The sequence below is a fragment of the Hibiscus syriacus genome, unplaced genomic scaffold (assembly GCF_006381635.1).
Source record: "Hibiscus syriacus cultivar Baekdansim isolate YM2019G1 unplaced genomic scaffold, ASM638163v2 tig00112528_pilon, whole genome shotgun sequence".
NCBI lineage: Eukaryota > Viridiplantae > Streptophyta > Magnoliopsida > Malvales > Malvaceae > Hibiscus > Hibiscus syriacus.
Window position 1 is genome coordinate 713,629 of NW_024063356.1, and position 23,818 is coordinate 737,446.

The 23,818-nt window shown below is 35.8% G+C and overlaps 2 protein-coding genes and 1 pseudogene across 2 annotated transcripts; all 3 read left to right on the forward strand.

Annotated features, from left to right (window-relative positions):
- Window positions 1–53: 53 nt before the first annotated feature.
- Window positions 54–2,811, forward strand: LOC120181539 (F-box protein At4g00755-like). Its single transcript, XM_039186636.1, has 5 exons — window positions 54–214; window positions 987–1,403; window positions 1,518–1,681; window positions 1,968–2,086; window positions 2,290–2,811. The coding sequence occupies exons 1-5, from the start codon at window positions 88–90 to the stop codon at window positions 2,579–2,581; spliced, it is 1,119 nt and encodes a 372-aa protein (XP_039042567.1). The 5' UTR covers window positions 54–87; the 3' UTR covers window positions 2,582–2,811.
- An 11,060-nt stretch (window positions 2,812–13,871) lies between these two features.
- Window positions 13,872–18,742, forward strand: LOC120181537 (SPX and EXS domain-containing protein 5-like). The gene is made up of 13 exons (XM_039186634.1): window positions 13,872–14,025; window positions 14,197–14,327; window positions 14,427–14,599; window positions 14,685–14,777; window positions 14,868–14,984; window positions 15,133–15,228; window positions 15,537–15,650; window positions 15,842–15,895; window positions 16,166–16,213; window positions 16,789–16,939; window positions 17,800–17,965; window positions 18,091–18,160; window positions 18,263–18,742. Exons 2-13 carry the CDS (start codon window positions 14,243–14,245, stop codon window positions 18,515–18,517), a joined length of 1,422 nt encoding a protein of 473 aa, XP_039042565.1. The 5' UTR covers window positions 13,872–14,025; window positions 14,197–14,242; the 3' UTR covers window positions 18,518–18,742.
- A 3,586-nt stretch (window positions 18,743–22,328) lies between these two features.
- On the forward strand, window positions 22,329–23,727 carry LOC120181526 (annotated as a pseudogene).
- The last annotated feature ends 91 nt before the right edge of the window (window positions 23,728–23,818 follow it).

Here is a 23,818-nt window from a genome sequence, read left to right on the forward strand (position 1 = left end):
AACTTTTTTTTTTTTTTTTGCAGTGCTAAAGAAAACTCAGGGTTGCATAGCTGCTTGATGCCTTTGTAGAAATTCAAAAGGAAAAAAATGAAAAATTGTTGGGATTTCTTGAATTTGCTCCATTATGACTTGTCAATAAAGATTCTTACGTCTTTGGAAGATCCATCTGATCTTGTTCGCTTTGGTGCTGTCTCACGCTCCTGGCAACATTTTGGTGAGCTAGAATTAAAATTTCTCTGTAGTTGTTAAATGCTATAAAAGCTTATGAGGCAAAGACTGGATTCATCTTACTTTGTCATTTTGGTAAAGTTCTAATGGAGCTTAGCATCATGTGGAAATAGGTGGACAGTATTTTCATGGCAGTTTGGTTTTCCATACAGTTCCTTGTTTTCCATGCCTTATTTCTTGTCCCATATTTATCTATTTAATAAATTTGATTGTTTGAAGTAAATTGGTTTTCAGTATAAACAATCGGTTATAATCCTCTCAGTTCAATGCATATACATTCTATCAATTCTATTAAAGTTCTCAAAATCTTCTTATCAGATATTTCCTTTGATGCCAGAAAGTTTTGATTGATTAGCTAGCTGAATGCTTTTGCTAAATATTCTTTTTTCTCATTTGTACATCCCTATTTCACCACTACTTATCTTAATAAGCTGATTTGTTTGCAATTAGATCTTTTATTCTCATTTGTGCAATTCTCTCCTACATTTAAGTTTTCTGAGCAAAAGCCCAACTTGAAGATCCATCCTAAGAACTTGCTTCAAAACCTGCTAATGTCAGTAGGAAAAGAGAGTAACCCACCTAAGCAACATTTAAAGTTGGAAATAGATGAGACAGGCACTCATGTCCTTTGTTGTTCTTTATAGTAGTGTCACAGTTTGTGTTCATTATGATATCAATCTTGCATTGCTGGTCTTTGACTTTTATGCGTGACCTGTTTGCTGTCATTGCTGACTTTATGAGTTTTCAATGGTTTGCAGTGATTAAAAATGGCCTATGTAAGCAACTGTGCCTCAGAATGTTTCCTCAATTATCTAGAGTTGATCATGTCAATGAGTTAAGTAGCGCTGCAAAAGGCCATGCTGAAGCTGGATCTAGCAATTTTATGGAATGGGAAGCCTTGAAGAGGGAGCATAGAGTTTATGCCTTTTTAGCTCGAGGTTGTTTGTCGTTTGATATCAGGGAGTGCATCTCAGAAGCAATCATCGCTTCTAGCACTGATAATTACCCGGAGGAAAGCATAGATAATACTTTGGAACCAAGAGATAGGGTGGCACGGAGAGCTTCATACTGGTCAAGTAAAGGACAAAAAAACCCTGCAGTGCCCGAAACATTGACATATAGATTATGTGCTGATTTATGTGTTATTACTGAAATCAGTATAAGACCCTTCCAAGGTAATTGCTTCAATATTCGTGCAACTCTTTTTTCCATCTTTCACCAATCTTATTTATATTAGCTTGAAACTTGAAACTTGAAGCTTTTCTTATCAGATATTTTCTTTAATCCAGCTTACTTCCAGTTTGGTAACCCAATATACTCCGCTAACTCAGTGAGATTTCGGATGGGTCATATGAAGTCCTATGTGGACAATCTTGTGAGTGAATCATGCCAGGATTGTGGTCATGAGAAGTTTGTATGGACTTACAGCTCAGATGAGTTTCCTATGACTCAGGTGGGTTCAAGCGTCTGGGTCCATTTGGCTTCATCTTTTTTTTTTGGATTTCTCTATTTGTTGCTATAATAAATACTAGATCCGGTTATTGTGAGAGCATCCATTGCTTATATTGAATAAAAATGACTTTATGTGATACTAATACAACACTAAAATGACTCCTAACATCATTTCTGTTTTCAGTTGTTACCATCTTCCAGATGCATGCTCTGTGAAGTTAATTCTCTTGTAGTTTTGTAATAACTCACACAGGAGAACTGATTACGTTGTATTTTTACATGAGCAGGAAAATAAATTGCAGAATTTCAAGCTTCCAGAACCTGTTCTTTGCATTGGTGGGATGTTACAGATTGAGCTGTTGGGTAGGGTCCAGAGACAGGACATGGATGGCTTATACTATATATGGTACTGTCAGGTGCACCCTTTATTTACCTGGTTTGATATTAACATGTTGTAACAGGGTTATGAGTAATAGGTTTTTTTCGACAAGATTTGTCTTTGGGACCCATGAATCAATTGCAATGTTTGTGGATAGGTGTATGTGGTGATTTTTTGCCATCTTGCTAAGCCCTTTTATTGATGCAATCTGTTGGGTGGCATCATTGCAGTGTCTCTCATGTTGAAGTAAGGGGATGCCCATTATCTCCTGCCTTCGGTATACAGATACTCGAACCGTCTGAAAATTTTATGCTGGAGGCACGGAGTTATACACAACCGCCACCCGTACCCGAACCCGAACCCGAACAGACAAGCTTTGCATCCACTCTGCAGATGCGAATGAGAGACTTGGAGCAGATTGTGAATTTACTGCGGGAGAACGGGGGAAATGTAGTCGACGTAATGGAATATGGATATGGATGGGACATAGAGGATGAAGAATCGGACGATGATGAGGAATAATAAACTTGTTCTAGTTACAGGGTCACATGGTAAGCTAAAATTTCCTGTAAACAACGCTAGAAGTCTTGCCGAGTTTTACCTAAACTTTGTTCAGGATTTAGTTATTGTGTGCTAGTTTTATCAAAATATTTAGAAGCTTCTATGTAAGTGCTTCGAGGCTTTCAGATCGGCGCAGTGTGATGCTGAGTAATGGAATGGCAAGTTTATTTTAGGCATGAGTGATTAAATTATACCGTTTTGTTTTTTATTCCCAGTGTTTAAATTATTTCTTTTTTTTTCAAAGTAGATGTTTAATATTTTATTTCGGAATTATTTTAAAATCAATTTGTTAAATTCATTGAAAAAACGTGTCCAATGAATGTAGGACACGTGCCTTTTTTAATTATTAAATTTTACATTTTGCCCTCCAAACAGCTTCTCAATAAATTTTACATTTGGATCTAAAATGTCCAACTTCATACCTTGAGCTACTTACCAAAGGTTGGCATCAGTATACGATTGACTAGCTTGTATAACTTCTCTATTTCCATGTCAATCTTTAACTATTCCTCAACAAAACTAGCAATTACCATGCATGTATTCACTTCTAATATCCAACCAGCCGGTGAAAAATAAAGATGTTCAATCCAAGATCATCAGGATGGAATCGAGTACCTAATAACAGGAGATGAGAGATGAAACAAATCCTAAGGCTCCCGTTACACGGGGAGTTACTTTCTCGGGTGCCAATTGAAGAAGCCCAGCTGCTACAACTAATCCATTCCTGCTTTGACAAGGGCCAGAGTCCTCTCATTTGATTTTTGGAGCTTCGCACGATACTCCTCATTCTGTGTTTATACAAGCACAAGAAAGTTGGAAACTACAGCAACAAAAGAATCGTAGAATGGAGAATAATGATTATAATGACGTTTCAGAGAAAAGACATATCGAGTATACCTTATCGATATTCTTAAGATTCTTTTCCAACTTTTTCATTGATATAGATAGGCTTCCGAGCTCCCCAAGCCGACGAAAAGAAGTTATATGTTCCGAAAAAGTTGGATATTTCAGCTAACTGAATAGATTTAAAACACTGTAGGAAGAGACTTGATATAAAAGTAATGAACAGCAACAAACCTCGCCTAACGTGGTACAAACTGATGAACACAACCAACAGAAAAGGGATATTCTTCCAAGCAACTCAGCTCGTTCTTTGTTCTGTAACTGGATTTTTTGTTCAATTAACACTTGTAAACCGAGACAAAAAATTAAGGAGAATGCCAAAATGAAGTGTGTTGCATACCTTATAGATGCCTGATCTGTGAAGCCAGACAATTTGATCCAGAAATAAGAAAGTCGACAACAATGCATTTTTTGATTGAAACAAGCGTTAAATTAATCCAAGGACATTAAAATAACCAAGCTGAGAGTGTACAGAAATCCCACAGAAAATTAAGAGTTTATAATACCTTTCCTAACAAAACAAGAGGAAGGGGGGTTCCTTGAGGAACCGGGCTAATAAGAGCGTGCAAATCATTGACAAACTGCAAATTCACAGAGAGACAAGAATCGTCATATTACAATAAAAATAACACAAAAACTTAAGTTTGCCATCATGCGCCTTTGGTAGTATAACCAATACAACAAACAGAAAAGAAAGATTATCTAACAAGTGAACAAAGTCAATCCTTGCTCAACATAAGCCAAATAGTTAGTTTTAGTATCTGCCATAGTGAGATAACCTTAAAAAGATGGAACACTTTCCGAGCCAAGCTGGTTGATTTGTCAACATTGTGTTGTGCCAGGTTGCCCGTTACTTAAAAATTTCGAGCCATATTGTATAGTCCTGCATGTCTTATCCCTTGCTTCAGCCTTATTCAAATACAAAACTATAAGAGCAAGTTCCGCTCTAGTTACATCCAGTGTACTCATCCTTTATCAGCGAAACATCTGAAAAAATGTTCTTAACAATTACACTCACACACAAAAGCTTAAGGGGTCAATGCAAAAGCACTCATATGATCACAAGATGCAAGCAGGGTATGTTGCTATCCCTAAATAGTATGAAAGTTCTAACTAACAGCTTAAGCTCAAACTTAATAAGCATTACCACATCACGGTTTCGTTGGAACTCGATCACTTAATTCTCAAGATATTCAGTACTAAGTTTGAGCATGGTAAAAAAATTTGCAATCCCTAAATAGTATGAAAGTTCTAACTAACAGCTTAAGCTCAAACTTAATAAGCATTACCACGTCACGATTTCGTTGGAACAGTATCACTTAATTCTCAAAGATATTCAGTACTAAGCATCAAACTCTTTTCACAAACACTATTGTCTGAAGTCGGCCAAACTCACGATATAATGCTTTCAAAATAAATAATTCACGAAATAACGTTCTCCCAAGATTAATTGCCGAAGTAGGGTGAATTGCACAGTTGGCCGTAGGTCGCCATGTCTTCCGGGCGACCTACGACGTGGCTTCCGACGAGGGTCGTGTGCATGGGAATGATCGTGTGCATGGGACATGCACAACCCAACCATAGGTCGCCATGCACTCCCAGCGACCTCCTAGGCCGCCATGCACGCCCGGCGATGGTAGGTCGCCATGCACGCCCCGCGACCTTGTCTTTGGCCCCTGCTGCATGCTCGCATGCTCGCCTGCTCGCGACCTTGTCTTTGGCCCCTACTCCACGCTGCATGGTCGCCTGCTCCCCACTGTATACTCGCCTGCTCCCGCTGCTCGCTGCATTATTGCAGCATAATTTTCGCTGCTTCATGCAGCAATTATTGCTGCAATCCACGAGAATCAACGGCTCGTGATTCTTCAATTATTGGTGCATGACAGCCGACCCTTTAATATATAGGGGGTATGATATGGGGTTAAGGAAGCATAAGAAAGAAAGGGAGAAGAGTGTCGAGAGAAAGGAAAGGAATAAGAGGAAGAAGAAGAAAGGGAGTCCGACAAGCAAACATCGAGGTAAATTTTCATTTTATTTTATTTAAATTAGTTTATTATTTTAAATTATTAGTTTGTTAGTTTAGGGTTAGGGTAAAAAATTTACTTAATTAGTTAGTTTGTTAGTTAGTAGTTAGTTATATATAAAAATATGTAATTAGTTTGTGTTAGTTAAATAGTTAAGTTGCCATATGATTTGTTGAATTTATTTTATATAAAAAATTTAGTTAATTAGTTTTTTAGTAGTGAATTATAATTAAAAAATATTTTATTAGTTTAAGTTATATTAAAAAATAGTTTATTAGTTGAAGTTATATTAAAGAATAGTTTATTAGTTGTTTAAAGAAAATTTATGTTTAAGTTATATTTTAAAAAGTTTAGTTTGTTACTTTATAAGTTTATTATATTATAAGTTATTATATTAATTTTTTTTTGTTGGGTTGTAAATTAGTTAGTTAGTTAGTTAGTTAACACTAGATTATATTAAATGATTTTTTAAATATTGTTGTTTAATTTTTTTTACAGATTCATTCCAATGGCTGACCAAATTCCACTGCTGAGATTTGACAATGAACATATTTCAAGTCATTTGGGAATAATGGTGAAAAAAATATTTGTTTAATGAATTATAATTAATAAATATTTGAATATTATTTTAAGGTGATTGTGATAAATGTTTTGCATTATTTAATTGTAGGAGGACGAGCAGCGAGTCCTTCGTTTTCGGCTACATAAAGTGCCCAAGCCACACCCATTGATAGAAGAAAACTTGCAAAAGCTGGATTTTGGTATGTAACATTTGTGCGAGATTACAAGTTGGTCCCAGGTTTGATCAGTGCATTGATTGAACGTTGGAGACCAGAAACGCACACATTTCATTTGCCGTGTGGCGAATGCACGATAACTTTGGAGGATGTGGCAATGCAACTCGGGGTCCAAACTAATGGGATGCCGGTAGTAATGTCACATGAGTTTAAAAATGTGGCACAACTTTGCAACTTGTTTCTTGGGAAAGCGCCCGTACCACCAGAGTGTAGAGGGTGGCGGGTGAGGTTGTCATGGTTGAAGAATGAATTTCAACTTCAATCAAATAGTACGGAGCACGAAATTATATATGCAACACGAGCATATATATTACAGTTGATTGGGGAATTTTGATGCCTGATAAATCCGGTAGTTATGTTCACATTCAGTATCTTCTTTTTTTTTTAACAAATTTTGAGAATTGTAGGCAATATAGCTGGAGTTCGGCGATATTGGTGTTCTTGTATCGTGAGATGTGCAAGGCGTCATTAGTCGTGAATGATAATAATACAGCAGAAATCGGTGGATGTCTATTGTTGCTACAATCATGGGCTTGGCATAGACTTCCATTTTTGACACCGATTAGTCGGACTGCGGTTGACTTTCCACTTGCCGGAAGGTAATATGAATCATTAATATAAAATATTAACTAGAAAAAATTTATTTTGATTAAAATTATTGAACAAAATATCTCTATTTTTGTTTTGATTGATATACAGATGGAGGCATAAAATTGAAGGCACAGGGTTGGTGCACAACAACATTAAAGAGTTCAGGCTGAAGATCGACATTAAGGCCAAAAATGAGGTATGTATAATTTGTATTTTTTATTTATTATTTAAATTAACTATATTATTTGATTTAAATTAATTTTATTGTTTTTGTAATTTTACATTTTAATTGGAGACCATACATGAATGAAGAATTATTTGCGTTGATACCGCACGATATTTTAGATGGGTTTCAATATTGGTGTGCTGTTACACCATTGATCAATTTTGCTTTTGTTGAAATCTAATTTGGGGATAGAGTGCTGAGGCAATTCCACTTCCACCAACCTATTCCGCGGAATCCATGGGATCATGACCTCCTCCAAAACTTAGATGATCGTCGTCCGGTGAATTGGGTTGAGACGCATGACGATCTGCACAGATTTGATGGTCGTCGTAAAGAAGGCGTTAATTGGGTTGAGAAGCATGCAACCTACATTAATGCTTGGAACAATAGGGCTTCATTCATGTCAACTCTTGACGTCATTCAAGATGACGACTTTAATTTTGAGACTTCGGCTTACCTTGCTTATTTTTGGGATAATGGAAAGCCGTTCCTCACAACAATGGTAGAGAGGCGACAATTTTTGAGGTTTAAGAAAAGATTTGGTAAAGCTGAATACTCTCTACCGAGTGGGAGTGAGAGTTCATCTCTACAACCTGAAGCGGAAATGACCGATGTGGATAATAGCACACCACAACCGTTTGGCGATGCGGGATCGTTACATCACGCAGTTGATGATTCTACTGTCCCGGCATACATACCAGAGTTTGTGCATCCTGAGGCACCCATCTATTCTCCTACGTTTTCGTCGACGTATGACTTTGAACACATGACAGTTCAAATGCCCCCAATGAATGAGGAGGATGGGTACAATACTCCTGAGCAACCATAACGACCACAACGTATCAGATGTCCGCCCCAACATTATCATTCAACAACACCCCGTCATCGACAAGAATTGTAAACTCGTTTGCTATTTATTACAAATTATATATTGGTTGACTCATGTAATCCAACCATGGTTCCAAATATCATCATCTTCTTCAAGTGGAACTGCAGCATATCTGACTGGGTTGGGGCATATCATAAACCTATACCTCAAACCATCAACTGCAGCTCAAAATTTTCTTTCTATCTTATGCTTCATTTCTATAAATGTGATGTCTTTTTTGAACATCATATTTATTGGTTTTTCAGACTGAAAAACTACTCCGACCTCATTTTCCATAATCTGTCCATTATAATGGACAATCGTGAAAAAGTTGTTGCTCATTTTCTCTACAAATAAAAAAATAAATTAATTTAGATTAAAATATTAGAAAAGATAATTTCATAAAACATTAAATCATTAAATATAATATAATATACTATTATATTAATGATCAAATAAAATTTGTTATTTAACTTGATTAATTGATTGATTACTAATATTATTAATAATTATTATTAATCTAATGATTTGATATTTAATAATTTAATAATAATATGATTTAGTCATGATTACTAATAATTATTTATTATAAATATTTAATGATTTAGATTTGATACTAATCATTTAGTAATTATTACTAATAATCATGATTAGTTTGATAATATTTTTTATTTTTTAAAAATATCAAACAAATTTGTTAGGCAAAATATCGTGATAATGCGTTGGCTGGATTATTTCATTCAATTAATTTTCACTCCTTATTAATTTACACATACAATATATAAATAAAACAAAATATTTTTTTAAAACAACACTAAATATTTTTAAATACAATAATTTTTTAAATAAAAATTATCTTGCACAAATTAATTTATATAATCTAATATAAACTTACTAACTAACTAATTTACACATACACAACAACAAAAAATGGACAACAAAAATAATAAATTACTCACGTATTTATGTCTTCCTCCTTTCCTTTCTTTTCCTTCTTTGTTTCTTTCTTCGAATCAATTTGAACATGGGCAAATGTTGTGGAATAATGACCCTGTATGTGTAAACCGTTTAATTTATTTAAACAGCAATAGCTCCCACAAATTAATTTTATATAATCTAATATATTATAATATAACTTAAACTAATAAAGTATTTCTTTATTATAATATAACTTAGTTAAAATAACACACTAATTAAGCACTAATTAATTTTTTTATAATATAACTTCAACTTCAATGAACAATCTAATATACGATTAAAGACACTAACAAATTAATTAATATTTTTTTATATTTAATAACTTAAACTAATTAACTAATTAACTAATTTTTTATATAATATAATATATAACTTAAACTAACAAACTAATAATTTATACTAACAAACTAATTAACTAGATTTTAGTTTTACCCTAAACCCTAAACTAACAAACTAATAATTCATATAATAAACTAAATTAAACAATAAAAAATTACCTCACGAACTATGTTTGATCCTTTATCTTATTTTCTTCTTCTTCCTTTTCTTTCTCTCAGCAAAGTTTATATGTGCTTATGCTTATGCTCCTGGTTCTGCTTCTGTTTCTACCCTAACCCCATATCATTTATATAAAGCAAAAAATCGTTGTACAAAGTCATTAAAATTTGACTATTGAAGAAAATAATATTAGGATTGAATCATATAACTATTGAGCATTGAAAGTCTTCAATTGAACAACAATATTTGCTGCATTTAACAGCTAAATTAACGTTGCAATCATGTAGCTACGGATGCATGAATCTCCCAGCTAGCTATGGATGCAACACATGCATGAGTGATATGGTTAAAGCTTGGTCGCGATGCAGGAATCTCCCAACTATGGATGCATGATGAGGGATAGGGTTAAAGTTTCCAGCTATGGATGTATGATGAGGGATAGGGTTAAAGTTTGGGCGTGAAGGACCCACAGCTTGGTCGCCGGGACTCCATGGCGACCTACACATGCACGATCTCCCCAATCTCCTCATGCATGAACCGATCCTTGGTCGCCCCGAGTGCCCTATGTATGAACCGATCCTTGGTTATCCTTGGTCGCCTCGAGTGCCTCATGCATGAACCGATCCTTGGTCGCCCCGAGTGCATGGCGACCTCTTTGGTCGTTGGGCGTGCATGGCGACCTCTTTGGTCACTGTACAATTAACCCTATCTCAGCAAATAATATGTCCAAAGCATTATCTCGTGAAAAAAAAAATCGAGAACATTATCTCGTGGAATCAGTCGTCTGAAGTCTATGGCTTGAAAAAGAACATACAAGGAAGATAAAATAATCAACAAAATCATAATTAGCTAAGTCCAGTACCCAACAGTTAGCTTAATTTATGAATAAACAAGATGAAAGAATTTAATTTCCAGTTACCCGATTTCCTATCAACAAAAAGGAAAGAAAAAGAGTATAAATTCAAAACTTAATCAAATCGTCAAAACCCAGATCACCCAAATTGGAAAACACAATTAGAATCTTATGAACAACATGAACTAAATTTCAAAGAAGTACCCAAAGACAAATATTTAACATACACAAGGATAACTGGAGCCATAAGAACAACAGCTGCAACATACAGTCAAGATAAAAAAAAAAAAGCAAAGATTTTTCTTCTTACATCCATAAAACGATACGAGCAAACCGGAAAAAAAAAAGTATGGGCCTGGTGAATGGGATAAGTAGCCACATACAAGGAGATGAGAAGAGAGAAAGAGAGAGGTACTTGATGATTTCACCTCGAAATCCACAAATTTTTTTAAATTAAAAATTCGATCTTTTAGAAGGCAGCAGGCGGATTGGATTGGGTCTCACGCTCCCTCTTGAATCAGCTCAATGTGTCGTTTTCGCTTCTCTGTCGTTAAGTTCAATGAACTATTCATGAATCGTGTCGCGGGAAGATTTAACTCCATCCCCAAATGAAGCCCATATGTTATCGCTTTAGCCTCGGCAATTCCAACATCACTACAACCAAGCAACAGAATTGCCTGGCACGCCAAACTATCCCATACTCATCACGGGCCACCACTCCAATCGCCGATCTTCTATCTAGACGAGAACAAGCAGCATCAACTGTTAGAGTATTGTGTTTGTGCATGGAATGATGTAAGCAGCCCACTATCTTGAGCGGTAGTCTGCATGGGTTGTTGAGAGTCGTTAAGTTGTTAGAGTAGTTACAACTCCCACTCTCTCTCTCTTGTATTCATAGCCTCTCACTCGTCAGAATGAAGGGATGGATTTATCTTGTGTTTCAAATGCTTTGTCTTTGCTTCTTTCTAGTTTTCTAAGATTGTATTCACCATCTTTCTTCATCAACGTTTATTTTAATGACTAAGCCCGGGGGTTTACACCAGACATCAGACCAAGCTTCAGAGACCGACAGCAGCATCAAAGGATATATGAAAGGAAGGCTTTGCTGGAACTAACCACATGCCAAATTCGCGTTAAACGACCTGCCACCGCCATCACAAATTCATTACGACATTGCCACCCAAAATACAACAGAACAAGTAAGAATCGGAACCTATCAGGAGGCAGAGCACCGATTGTAAATATTCCAACCAATCTCCACAGGAAGAGGCCATGGTTGCTAACATAGAACCGACAAAACCAGCAGACCTGAGAATATTCAAAGCGTCAGGACAACCCCAGAGAGCATGCAGGCAAGTTTCAGTCTGATCTTCACACATCGGACAAAGACCATCCGATAAACCAACCATCTGTAAACGTCTACAAACTGGAAGAGCTTCATGTACCAATCGCCAACCAAACAGTCGAATCTTCGTGGGGTACTGCCAAACGTGATAAACAAAGCCAAAGAGAGGATTGAACAACCGATACCTGATGAGTGCGAAACAGATAGAAGTAGCCTGATCTGACTGAGTAAACCCCCGTGGAATGAGCGGACCATATCAGCTCGTCATTCATGGTTGGGGTAATTGGGCACGCAAGAATGTTTGCAATCCATGGAACTGAAAACTGCCGAAACCAACGGTATATTCCACCGAGTCTCATTTGGGATCATAATCTCGCCACATTGAATCGGCTCAACGACACTGCCAATATAAGTTGACTGAAGCCGAACGGTATTAGAAGCACCCTACCTATCCACGAACATCCGAGTTGCACTATTTTGACCAACACGCCAGTGATAACCATTCCCAACAGCTTGCATGGCAGCAAATTATGGAGTGAAATTATAGTAGTATATATTATGGAGCAGCAAATAAGAATGATATTGTTTCATGTTACATAGTACTAATTAATATCAACATTTGTTCCTTTTCAATGTCAAGTATAAAAAATTAATTATAAGTTAAAATATCATTGAATAAGAGTCATGGAGGCTTTCAAATCCAAAACAATGTATTTATTATACAATTGACAAAAATTATTCATATTATTGATTTTTTTTATAGAAATCGCTAGTTTATTGAAAATAGAAAATATCCATAATTACAATGAGGATTTATGAGCATAACCGTAATCGTAAACAAAAATTAAAATTAGGACATTTTCCTATAACCGTTAATACAAAAACTAGCCACCTAGATCACACAAGGACCATAAAAGGAAAAGGTTAAAAAACCTAACCAATGCTCAAATAAAATAAAGATACAAACAAATCTGACTGTATCAGCAAATGAACCACAAAAGGAGATAAAACTACTGAAAGACCACCGACAAATCGCAAATCAGAGTCAAGCGACATGAGAAAACTATCAACGAGCGTAAAATGCGTATCCAAATCAATTCGAGGGTCCAAAGCAGGGAAGATCAGCAAGATAACAAATAAACGCCATCTTGATCAGTCATGGCGATGTCAAATCCAACCTTGTGAAAAAAGATAAATTGAAAAAAGGGCAAAAAACCGTAAGCTACCAAAAAGACAGAGAAAAAACGTGCCACAAAGGCAGAGATAAATGTGCCATAAAGGTAGAGAACAAACATAATTATTCTTATTAAAAAAAATGGACGGCGATAACTAACATTAAAACTGGTGTTGTCGTCGGTTAAACAAAATTAAAGAAGAAAAAATTGAATTGATCAATAAAATTGACACAAGTTGTAAAAAAGAAAAAAAAAAGGAGAGAGAGGAGGAGAAAGAAAACATCTAAAGTTTTTTTTGTTAGTTACAGGTTAAGAGTCATATTATTTATATAAAAAAGAGTGACATTAAATTCTAATTTGTTGTAGATATAAAAATAAAATATTATAATATATATATACATATAAAAGTTTTCAAAAAAATATTATAATAATAGAATTAACAATAAAAAATAAAAGAAAAATTACAATATGTGTTTATTTTGCAAAAAGTAAATTTTAGAAAATATTTTCAATAAAATTATCAAACTGCGGAATATGAATTACGTAACACCATTTAAACACTTAAAAATACTTTCCAAAATTTATTTTTTAGAAATTATAATTTATTTTTCAGTATTTATTTTAAAAAAAAATCAGTTACAGTGAAATAAATGGACCCTATATTTGGTCAAGAGTTTGTATGCTCTGTTATAATAATACACTATTAATCATTAAACGATGAAAATCATATTTACAGTTTCGCACCTCCGAAGTCTACGACTTCATTAATTTATCCCTACTATTTACATGTTCCGCGACATAAAAGCATTGGAAGCGTTTGTATTGAGCGGGTAAAGTAGCGGTATCATTCACAAACATAGTACATACTCCCCCGCCCATCACGCGCGCTGGCCCAGTTAGCAAATTAGCCCACCGCCCATTCGCCCGTTTCGCGTGGCCTTGCCTATTACAATACACACTGCTGGGGTTATTATAGCCTTCTCTAAAGAAAAGGAGAAAAGAGAGGGAACGTAGCTGACGATGACGACGAACTGAGCTGAAATTCACCTCTCTCTCTCTCTCAGTTTAAAATCCATTAATCTATTTCACTCTCTTTCCAGATCTGCCAGCATCGCCATCCGACGACGTCGTTTCCTATCCCAATCCGGTAATCTTTTCCGTTTCATTATCATTTCGGATCTGATCATTTTTCATTACTTGATGTTATTGCTAATTTTAGGATAATTAATTATGAATTTTTATGCCGGTTTTAATTTTAGGATGATTTTGCTTTGTTGTTATTGGCCGAGGAAATGAAACTGGAATTCGACTGTTGCAGGATGTAATTTTAATTAAGATCGAGTAAAAGAAATCCTGACGAGCTCATGTTTGAAAATCCGTCGGTAATTGGTTCTTCTCACAGTCCTCATCTTCGGAAACCTGGCGCCAAATCTGTTTCTTCTGACCTAGGTGATTTCTTTTATCTGTTTCGATAATTGATTGACCTTCGATTTAAATTTATCTAAAAAAGTGCGAATAGTTTTGTTTACTTATTTACTTGTTATTTAGGGGCTGGTGAACCTGGAAATAGTGTTCAAGAAGGTTACGTGTTCCCTTTCGTGGTTGGAGAAATGAAGGTTTCCAGTTCACCTATGCACACCGCAGCTATAATGCCTTCTCCTACCTTTCTATGGAGATTTAAGGTCCTATGGTTTCTAATCTGGGCCTTCACTTGTTGCAAGGTCAGTATTTGTACAGTTAGCTAGAATGCATTTGATTCTTGTGAGAATTGATCTCGAGAATGTTTGATTTCTTTTTCTGAAACAGATTGGATGGGATTCGGTCATGAGAATGAGTGTAGACTTAAGAGACTTGTTCTTGTACGAGGCATTCTTATATTATAACCCTCTCCTTCTTGTGGTTAGTTAACATATCTTTGAGTACGATTACAGATTGATATTTGATATTAGATGTCCATCGAATCTTACTTCTAGCTCTTGCAATTTGTAGACAATGATGGTTTGGCTGTGGGGAGTGTGTTTATGGGTCTTTTCTCAGAGCACTATTATTTATGCAAAAATATTTGATCTTGATCTAAACCACCTTACTCACAGAGAAATATGGAAGGTACTTGTTTTAAATGTTCTCTTCATGTTATTTGGATCGTTGCACTTCACATACTTTATTGAGAATTTGGTCCTGAGATTGTGGTTCCACTAAGAGAAAGAATATGAATTCCTATTGTAATGTCTTTTTTCTGTTTTGCTACATGCAGTGTAGCATATGGATGACAGTTATAGTGCCAACTAGCATGACAGCTTACCTTTATCTTTACTCCCACGGAGAAGTAGCATTGGCAGCATCGCAACCAGTGTAATATCTACCTTGTTTCCCAGCATTATCTTATCTTCTGTTTCTATAATTTAACTGCATATATGCAAGAAAGTAACCTTTCACATGTTTTCAACCATTAGATTTATCAATTATGGCCTTGCTACTTAATTATCACTTGTCACTTTAATGATTCTGTATGTACGAGTATGAATGCAAATGTTTAGGTGACTGTGTGTAGTCCTCTCTTTTAGTTTTGTAGATTGGATTTTGTAGGATTGCCAAGTTTCCAATGCCGTCAGTAATATGACACATTGATGGTTCTGACATTTGAAATACAACCTGCAGGTGATGCTCTATGTTGCTGTTGCCTTGGTTTTGATATTCCCCTTCGACATTTTCTATTTTTCATCTCGTTACTTCTTCCTAAGAACACTCTGGCGGATTGCTTTCCCACTTCAGGCTAGTTTCTAGTGTAGCTTTCTTTTTCTTTGTGCTTGAGCTGGCAAGCTGCATTTGCCAATTAGCATTTCCTCATACCGGGAGTATTTTCGCTTTACTCTGGATTTTTTCTTTTTAGTGGAACTTACTCGAGGTTCGCAGTGGCTGACATGCATTTGCATTTTTTTACTTGTTTAATTCTTGTGTAACAGCCTATTTCATTTCCTGACTTCTTCTTGGCAGACATTTTTACCTCCATGGCCAAGGTATGAACCTGTAATATCATTTCATATCCTTAAGCAAGCAGCTTATTTTGTTTCTCCTAACGATTAGATTGTATCAATTAAAGGAGCAATTCATGAAAATACTCTTGTACTTTGATACTCTTATGAAGAAAGTTTCAGCCTCCTGTTGTTTAGATGCATGTCATAGGATAAATATTACTGGACATACTCTTAAGGTCATTAAATTAGGATTTGATTTGTAAGAGGTGCTGGGTTTCCCCCCTAATTGCTTGTAATCTTTATTTTGTGAAGGTATTTTCAGATTTGGAGCGTTCAGTCTGTCGAATGGTTCATCGCCAGGTATTTATAAAAGGCTAAGAGCGTTCTCAAATTTAGTTCTTGGTGGTTTTTTTTCCAAATTGGCTGTCAATGAGACCTTCAATATTCTTCCAAACAGCACAGCAATTTATAATTATTAAGATCTGTGAGTTGCATTGCCTACTTCATTATGCATGCCTGTGATTCTAAGAAAAATAAGTTGATGGTAGATCCTTTCCAAACATGGAGGAAAATGATCATAATGAAAGGCTTGATGAGGATCTGATTACTCTTGCTTCTGGCTTTCGATGCAATTAAAACTCATTGAACTTGAGGCATAATATTGTGCGTGTAATGCTTTACGATACAGTTTTTTTTTTTTTTGAATTGCTTGTATTAGATTCTAATTAAACCAAGGCTTGTGGTTTTTGGCCAACCACTTTATCTATTTAGCGATGATGTAAAGAAACAACAAAGGTATACTTAGTCTCTCATATTTAGTACTAAATATATTATTGCTTAATTTGGATTCGATCAACATGGAACTGTTGAAGCTCTTTTTGTTGACGCAATGTTGATCTCCTCAGATGAATAAGATGAGGTTTCTCTTGTCGTAGGTTGCAACAATCGCATGGTTTGAAGCAGACTCAGTTTGCGGCAGCCACTCAGTTGCAATTCCACTAGTACTTGTTATTCCATATATTTGGCGGCTACTGCAATGTTTGCGGCAGTACAAAGATACAAAAGAGAAGCCAACCCTTCTAAATGGTAATACATCTAGGACCTTGATTACCTACTATTTTCATATTAAAATTTACATCTGGTCAGAATGGATATGTATCAATGAACGGGTGAAGTGTACAATGTTTTGCCTTAAGAAATTTCCTAAACTCTATGGACAGTAGGGTTGCTCAAAAATATCCGACCCGACTACCCCGCTGACCCAGCTAAAAAATACCGGGTATTTATTTTGAAAATATCCGATTTTCTGGGTTGGGCTCGGGTCACAAAATGTTACTTAACCGGGTACCCGCCGACCCGGTACCCGGTTTATTTTATATATATATATATATATATATATATTAAATGTTTATTTATAATTTTCAAATTATTTCACTCTAACATTCTAAATTCCTAATTTCTTAAATTTTGCTACCATAACATTTGAAATTTTTAATTTCTTAAATTATTTCACATCAACATTCTAATTTTTTTTAAAATATTTATTTTAACTTCGAAACACTTGAAATTTAATCCTATTTTTTTATTTTATTATTTAATATTTTTTTTCAATTATGTAATTTGAATTTTTGAATTTTATGTGTGAATTATATATTATAGAACTTTAAATTTTAGAATTTTTTATATCTATATATATATATTTTAAAAAAAATATAATTTAAAGAAAAAAAAAAATTATGAACCGGGACACGGGGCGGCATTTTAGTACCTGGTATTTCGGGTACCCGGTTCTGAACACCCCATTGGACAGCACATCATCAAGCTTTGTTGTTGATTTCTATTACTTGTTTTCATATGGGCTATATGCGACTATTTACACCTGTTTTATCGTCATTCTGTTTTTGTTTGTCTTCTTTACTCTAACCCAATTTACATGTGGTTTTCAGCTTTAAAATATTCAACAGCAGTCCCTGTGATTTTTCTATCAGCCCTTAAATATCATGTCTCACCTGATAGTTGGACTTATGTTTATCGTCGTCTCTGGCTTTTCTCAAGTCTTGTTAACTCGCTCTACTCATTTTATTGGGACATAACCCGCGATTGGGACCTTAGGTATGATTATATATCCCCTTTCCAAACAGTTTTTTTATATATATATATATATTATTTGATTGCGAGGCCACTTTGGCATTCCTTTCGCCGAATTAAGTTCATTTTAAATTCTGTATTTACGGCAGTGTCTTCACTAGGATCTTCAAGTTCAACAAACCAAGTTTGTGTTCCAATTTGTTATACGGGCGAGGATGGGTAAGAATCTTAATGCTGATAATTATTCATGCAATTTCATTCCACAAGACACGTAATGGCACATCGTTAGGTATTTCACATGCATGGTTGCCTTCTTCGTAGGTTTATTTTTGGGTTATTGGAAGCAACTTGGTTTTGCGATGCACGTGGACGTACAAACTGTCCGCTCATCTCCGCCACAACTACTTGACTGTGTTTATGATCACCGCGTTAGAGATGCTAAGAAGGTTCCAATGGATATTCTTTCGAGTAGAAAATGAATGGAACAAAATTACCAAGTCTGGCTTTCAGATTCCGATGACCGACATCCCAAGAGAGGAGGAAAAATTACTAGGCTCGACCAATCACAACGTGTAGATGATTGTACAAGTCTCTCTCTCTGGCTTTAAGTAGCTTCAAATTAAATTCATTCTTTGCGCTGCTACGGATCATTATATTGTTTCAGCCCTGAAGCAGTTGCTGCATTTTGGTTGCCCCTGTTTGACACGGATGATATGATACCTATTATATAGGTTGGATTTTCATGCAACAATTTTGGATTGGGTTATAATGTTGTGAAAGAAAAAAAAAACATATTACTGATGCTGGAGATTTTTTACGTCTTAAAGATTTCTACTATTTTCGAATGCTGTTTTTTTTTAATATCTATGATGCTCTGCTGTGTTGGAGAAAGAAATAATATTTGAAAATGGGAAAAAATTCAAATTAAAAGTGATCTCATATCATTAAATTTATTGTAAGAAGAATTTGTCGGGGTGATGAGTTTTAGTTCCTGATATAATCAATGAAAAAGATAAAGCACACCATTAGTCGCTAAATTTTAATGTTTGTTTTGTTTTTGTCATCGACCTATAAAAAGTTTTAATTGTTATTTAAATAGTTTTTATCAATAAACTGTTAAATCATTAACAGTATGATGATATAATCATAATATTAACCTTGTTTGCCGAAATAAAAAACACTATATACCATCTCGATCTTCATTCTCAAGTGATCGTCATTAGCTCTTAATCACTATTTTATGTGACAACTATCATATGTTACAACAATTATCATATTTACTTTACTTATTTTTAATGCATTCTATTCAAAATCGATAAAAATCATTTTCTTATAATACTAGATTAATTTTAATTTCCTAACGATTGTTCGAAGAGATTAATTTCAAGGTACATTGTTTAATTTTCTAGAAAGAATATTTTGTACCGTTTGAATTTTTGGATGAACACATAAAACCTCTCAAATTCGACAATCCTCAAGCATCAATAATGACAATTTTTTTATATTCAATTTTGTAAGTTTTAAAAAAATTAAGCTGAAAGAGTGATAAAATATATGAGACAAACTCATTAATATTTGAAGTAATTGAAAAAAAAAGAAAAAAGATTTTCAATTGAAAATGAAAAGAAATCTTAAGTTTAATAAAGAAAATGAAGAGATTGAAAAGAAAAGAAAAAATGTGAATAGATTTTGGCATATATGTCAGCACAAAAATAACACTCATTTGGATATTAATAGTTTAATAGTCCAATAGCAACAACCAGTTGGTCAACTAGGATGAAACACTAAATCAGAAAACATTTAAAATATATTTTTCAAGTTCATTTGGACTTTGAATTATTTTTTATAATTTTTTGACAAATTCAATTAAGTCCAAAAATAATTTTGCAATTTAATGTTATATCAAAATATTAATACAACAAAAACATTACAAACTAAACAAGTCTATCGATGTCTGCGTCTCGAATGTGTTCCACAAGGCGGTGGCTGTCTATTTCGATGAGGGTTTCTTCGTATAAGTTGTTCTTCCTCCTCACTCTCATCATCATCATCATCATCATCAGTAGCATATACATTTTCTTGATCAGGGATGGATGACGATGTACCACCTCCATAGAATAAGGATTCTGGAGGTGTATGACTAACCATCCCACTACTCATAGAAAATAGTGAAAACATAGACATCGATGAATACAAGAATTGGGTCAGAGGTGTATGAGTCTGTGGTGGCACATCACCCGCCAAATATGATACATATGAAGCTCATGCTAGATCTACAAGCATGGAACTGGAATATCCGCCTTGAGGGGTCATAAAAACCTATGGTGATGGAATCAGAACCTACTGTGGTGGTATCCGAAATAGAGGTGGTGGCCTCTGAAACACCAGTGGAGCCATCTGAAATGGTTGCATCCCCATCTGGAACAACTACAGAATGTAACCTAGTGTAGACGGTGGCTGCTGTGATGGTTCTGGTGCTGCAACTGAAGACAAACCAGAAGTGCATGCTTTCCATCCACTAGTCGAGGGACGATGCGGCTGTGACAATGGACGTCTTTCTCGACATCGATGAATGCTATGGGCTCGTGCTTCCTCGGAAAGCAGGAACTACTTATCGTTTGTGTTGATCAACTGGTAGTAGTCATCCGCAACCGAATATTGGTCCACATAAATCGCCTCCCTATGGGGAATGCGTCCACATCGAACCTCCCACATCATCACCCATTCGTTGTGTTTCATAATCCAATTGACTTTTTTCCCTCGTCTATCGATGTTATGCAAATTGTCGAGATTCACATGTGCTTATGGAATAGATTGTACGAAACCAGATCGCCGAAGCACGCGATCAGTCGGATGCCACTCGACAATAACATAACATATCAGAGGGATTAGCGCCATCCATACATCTAGTGGGTCACTCATATTAGGTAGGATACAATTCCTTATTTCGTCATTGACACTACAACAAATATATAATTATTTTCAAAAAAATATTTTAATTATATAAAGATAATTAAATATAAATAACAAAATTTAAATACATACTTGTGTATCGACTTTTTGATCAATGAGTAGTCAAATTTCTTCTAATTCGTCTGGTATTTCACGATGTCTTTCCTTATACATGACCACCGTCGTTAGAACCAGCGTCAACTCTTGATCAAACCTCCGTTGGCCTTTCGTTGTAAGTTGCCACCATTTACCTTGGAGAAGCATTCGAATGTTCATCGAATTTTAAGCACCCTCGTTGTTTTTCATCAATTTCGACCGATCCCGACGTCCATATGCCATGCCGTCACCATTATTCGAACCATCGTCCAATTACGCTCAAAACCCATCATCGCTGTCGCTACGTCGGTGCTCCTACAGCGTTCCACCATGATAACAGGGTTGAAATGAGATTTTTAGTTTTTTTTGAGTTTTTTAAAATTTTCATTAAAAGTTTGGAGTTATTTGTAAATAAATTAAGTTTTTTTTTAGTTTTTTTTCATTTTTTATTAAAAATAATATTTTTATTATTTAAAATAAAAATATAAAGGTGTAAATTGAAAAAATATTAACGAAAAATTCTTTATACACTAAATTATTTTTTTAGGTAAAATTTAGACAATTATTTTTAGATTAAGTCAAAGTGTAAAGTAAATAAATAAGAAGACCCAAAGAATTTACACTTTGGATATTCATCGCCACCTTTGACCTTCGACGGTAAGATAATTTAATAATTCTCTTCTAAAAGAAATCTAACAATCCAGTGGGCATGGGACCACCACGTGTCATCACCCAGTGAGATCAACCCTATCGGTAGATCACCGTCGACGGATTTTCATCAAAATATTTAAAGAAGAAGAAGAAAAGCCAAAGACTTTAGATTAAAACTCGGTGTTATTATGAACTAAACAAATACTGTCTTAACTAAGTATATCGTTTATGAAGTTCAGTTCGTAGTCTTTCAAAGTATTTGCATAATAAAATGTATAATCCGAATATGAGATTAATTGATAGTCGATACAACATATATTCTATGTTTTGAAAGCAGTAATAAAACGTGAAAGAAGGTATTTCTTTAACTTCAATAAAAATGCTACTTTTAACTGTATAATAAAAAATAAAATTTGATAGCAAAGATTTTATCAATTTTCTTACGAATATTTCCCATTGAGTAAAAATATAATACCACCGTTTGTAATTAATAATTATAATTAAATTTCAATAAAAAATAATCTAATGATTCAATTATAATTAAATTATTAAATCATGATTTTTAGAAAAGCACGACCGTTTGTAATTGTAACCAAATTAATAAGTGAGTGACTTGAGTGTAGTTTACCCTTTTCATCCTCTTTGTAAAACTCAGCTTTTTTCTTCCTTTTCAGTTTCTATCTTCTTGGTTTTATCTTTTTACGTGCTCCGTGCTTCTTAAAATAAAAACCGATGGCTGCAATTCATAAACATGAGGTTGAAGAGGATGGAGATAGCAGAGCGGTTGTTATCAGCATCAACGGCGGCGGGGAGGCGGCTGCAGCAGCGTCGAGGAATCCCAAAGAATAGCTGATATAGAGACAGCTGTAAGCCTGACGCCCATGGCGGTGCACGTGCCGTCAGCTGTTCCCGTGCCTCCAGTAACGGCAACGCCCGCCGCACCTAAACGAGCGTCAACAAAGGATCGTCACACGAAAGTCGAGGGACGTGGCCGGAGGATCCGAATTCCCGCTACTTGCGCGGCTCGGATATTTCAGCTGACGCGAGAATTAGGCCACAAGTCGGATGGAGAAACTATACGCTGGTTAATAGAGCACGCCGAGCCGGCGAGAATAGCGGCAACAGGAACCGGTACCGTTCCCGCCATCGCTATGTCGGTTAATGGGACCCTTAAAATCCCAACGAACTCGAACGCTAATCCCGAACCCGGAGACCCTAGTAAAAAGAAGAACAAACGACCCGCTAATAGAGACGTCGTTGACGTCAACGACACCGTTTCGGTTTCATCTGGTTTGGCTCCTGTAATCACTTCTCAACAACAACAGCAACAGCGACAAGCTGTTCTTCATGGTAACTCCTATGGCATCCATGGCCGGACCATCTACTCAGACTCATATATTCACATTTCCGGCCAGCGCTACACCGTTAATTAACATTTCGGCTCGGCCTATATCGTCGTTTGTCTCGTTCATGCAACACGGTGCAACAACAACAACGCCGAGTCAACTTCAAAGTAATGTAGCTGTCACGAGCTGGGCGGCTCCAGTTTCCAAGACGGATAAAACCGAGTCAATTTTGGCACCGAGTTCGAGTTCCTCCGCCACCACTACTGCAACGGAAACAACTCAGATGCTTAGAAACTTCTCGTTGGAGATTTACGATATACAAGAGCTCCAGTTCATGACTCGATCCTCAAAGCATTGAATGAAAAAACAATAACTTTCCTCTTTCCTCCATTTTGGCTTAATTTGTTTGAGTCTTTTTGACCGGTGGCTTCGTTTTTCCCTCTGCATCCGCCATGAACGAGAGCGAAGCTAAAGGAGGAGGAGGAACACGTGCTCACGTGAGGTTTTTTTTTTTGTTAAAGGTGCGCACGAGTAATGTGGGGTCAGGTTAAGCGGGAGAGGGTAGGGTCCACATAATGTTAGAGTGTGTCAACACTGAAACCAAAAAAAGCAGGGTGGGGGACAATCCGTGGACCGTGCATTGCCAAGAGGAAAGTCGTGGGCCGAATGGGTCACCCTATCGAACCGTCCCGTCATGTGGGGCACAGGACCCAATAGAAAAAAGAAAAGAGAAAATAAAAGTAGACCCTACGGTACCGTTTTTGCAATTTTCCCAAGGAGTAGCCGCGTGGTGGTCCCTACGGGCTTAGTTCGGTGGTCCGATCGAGGGTAG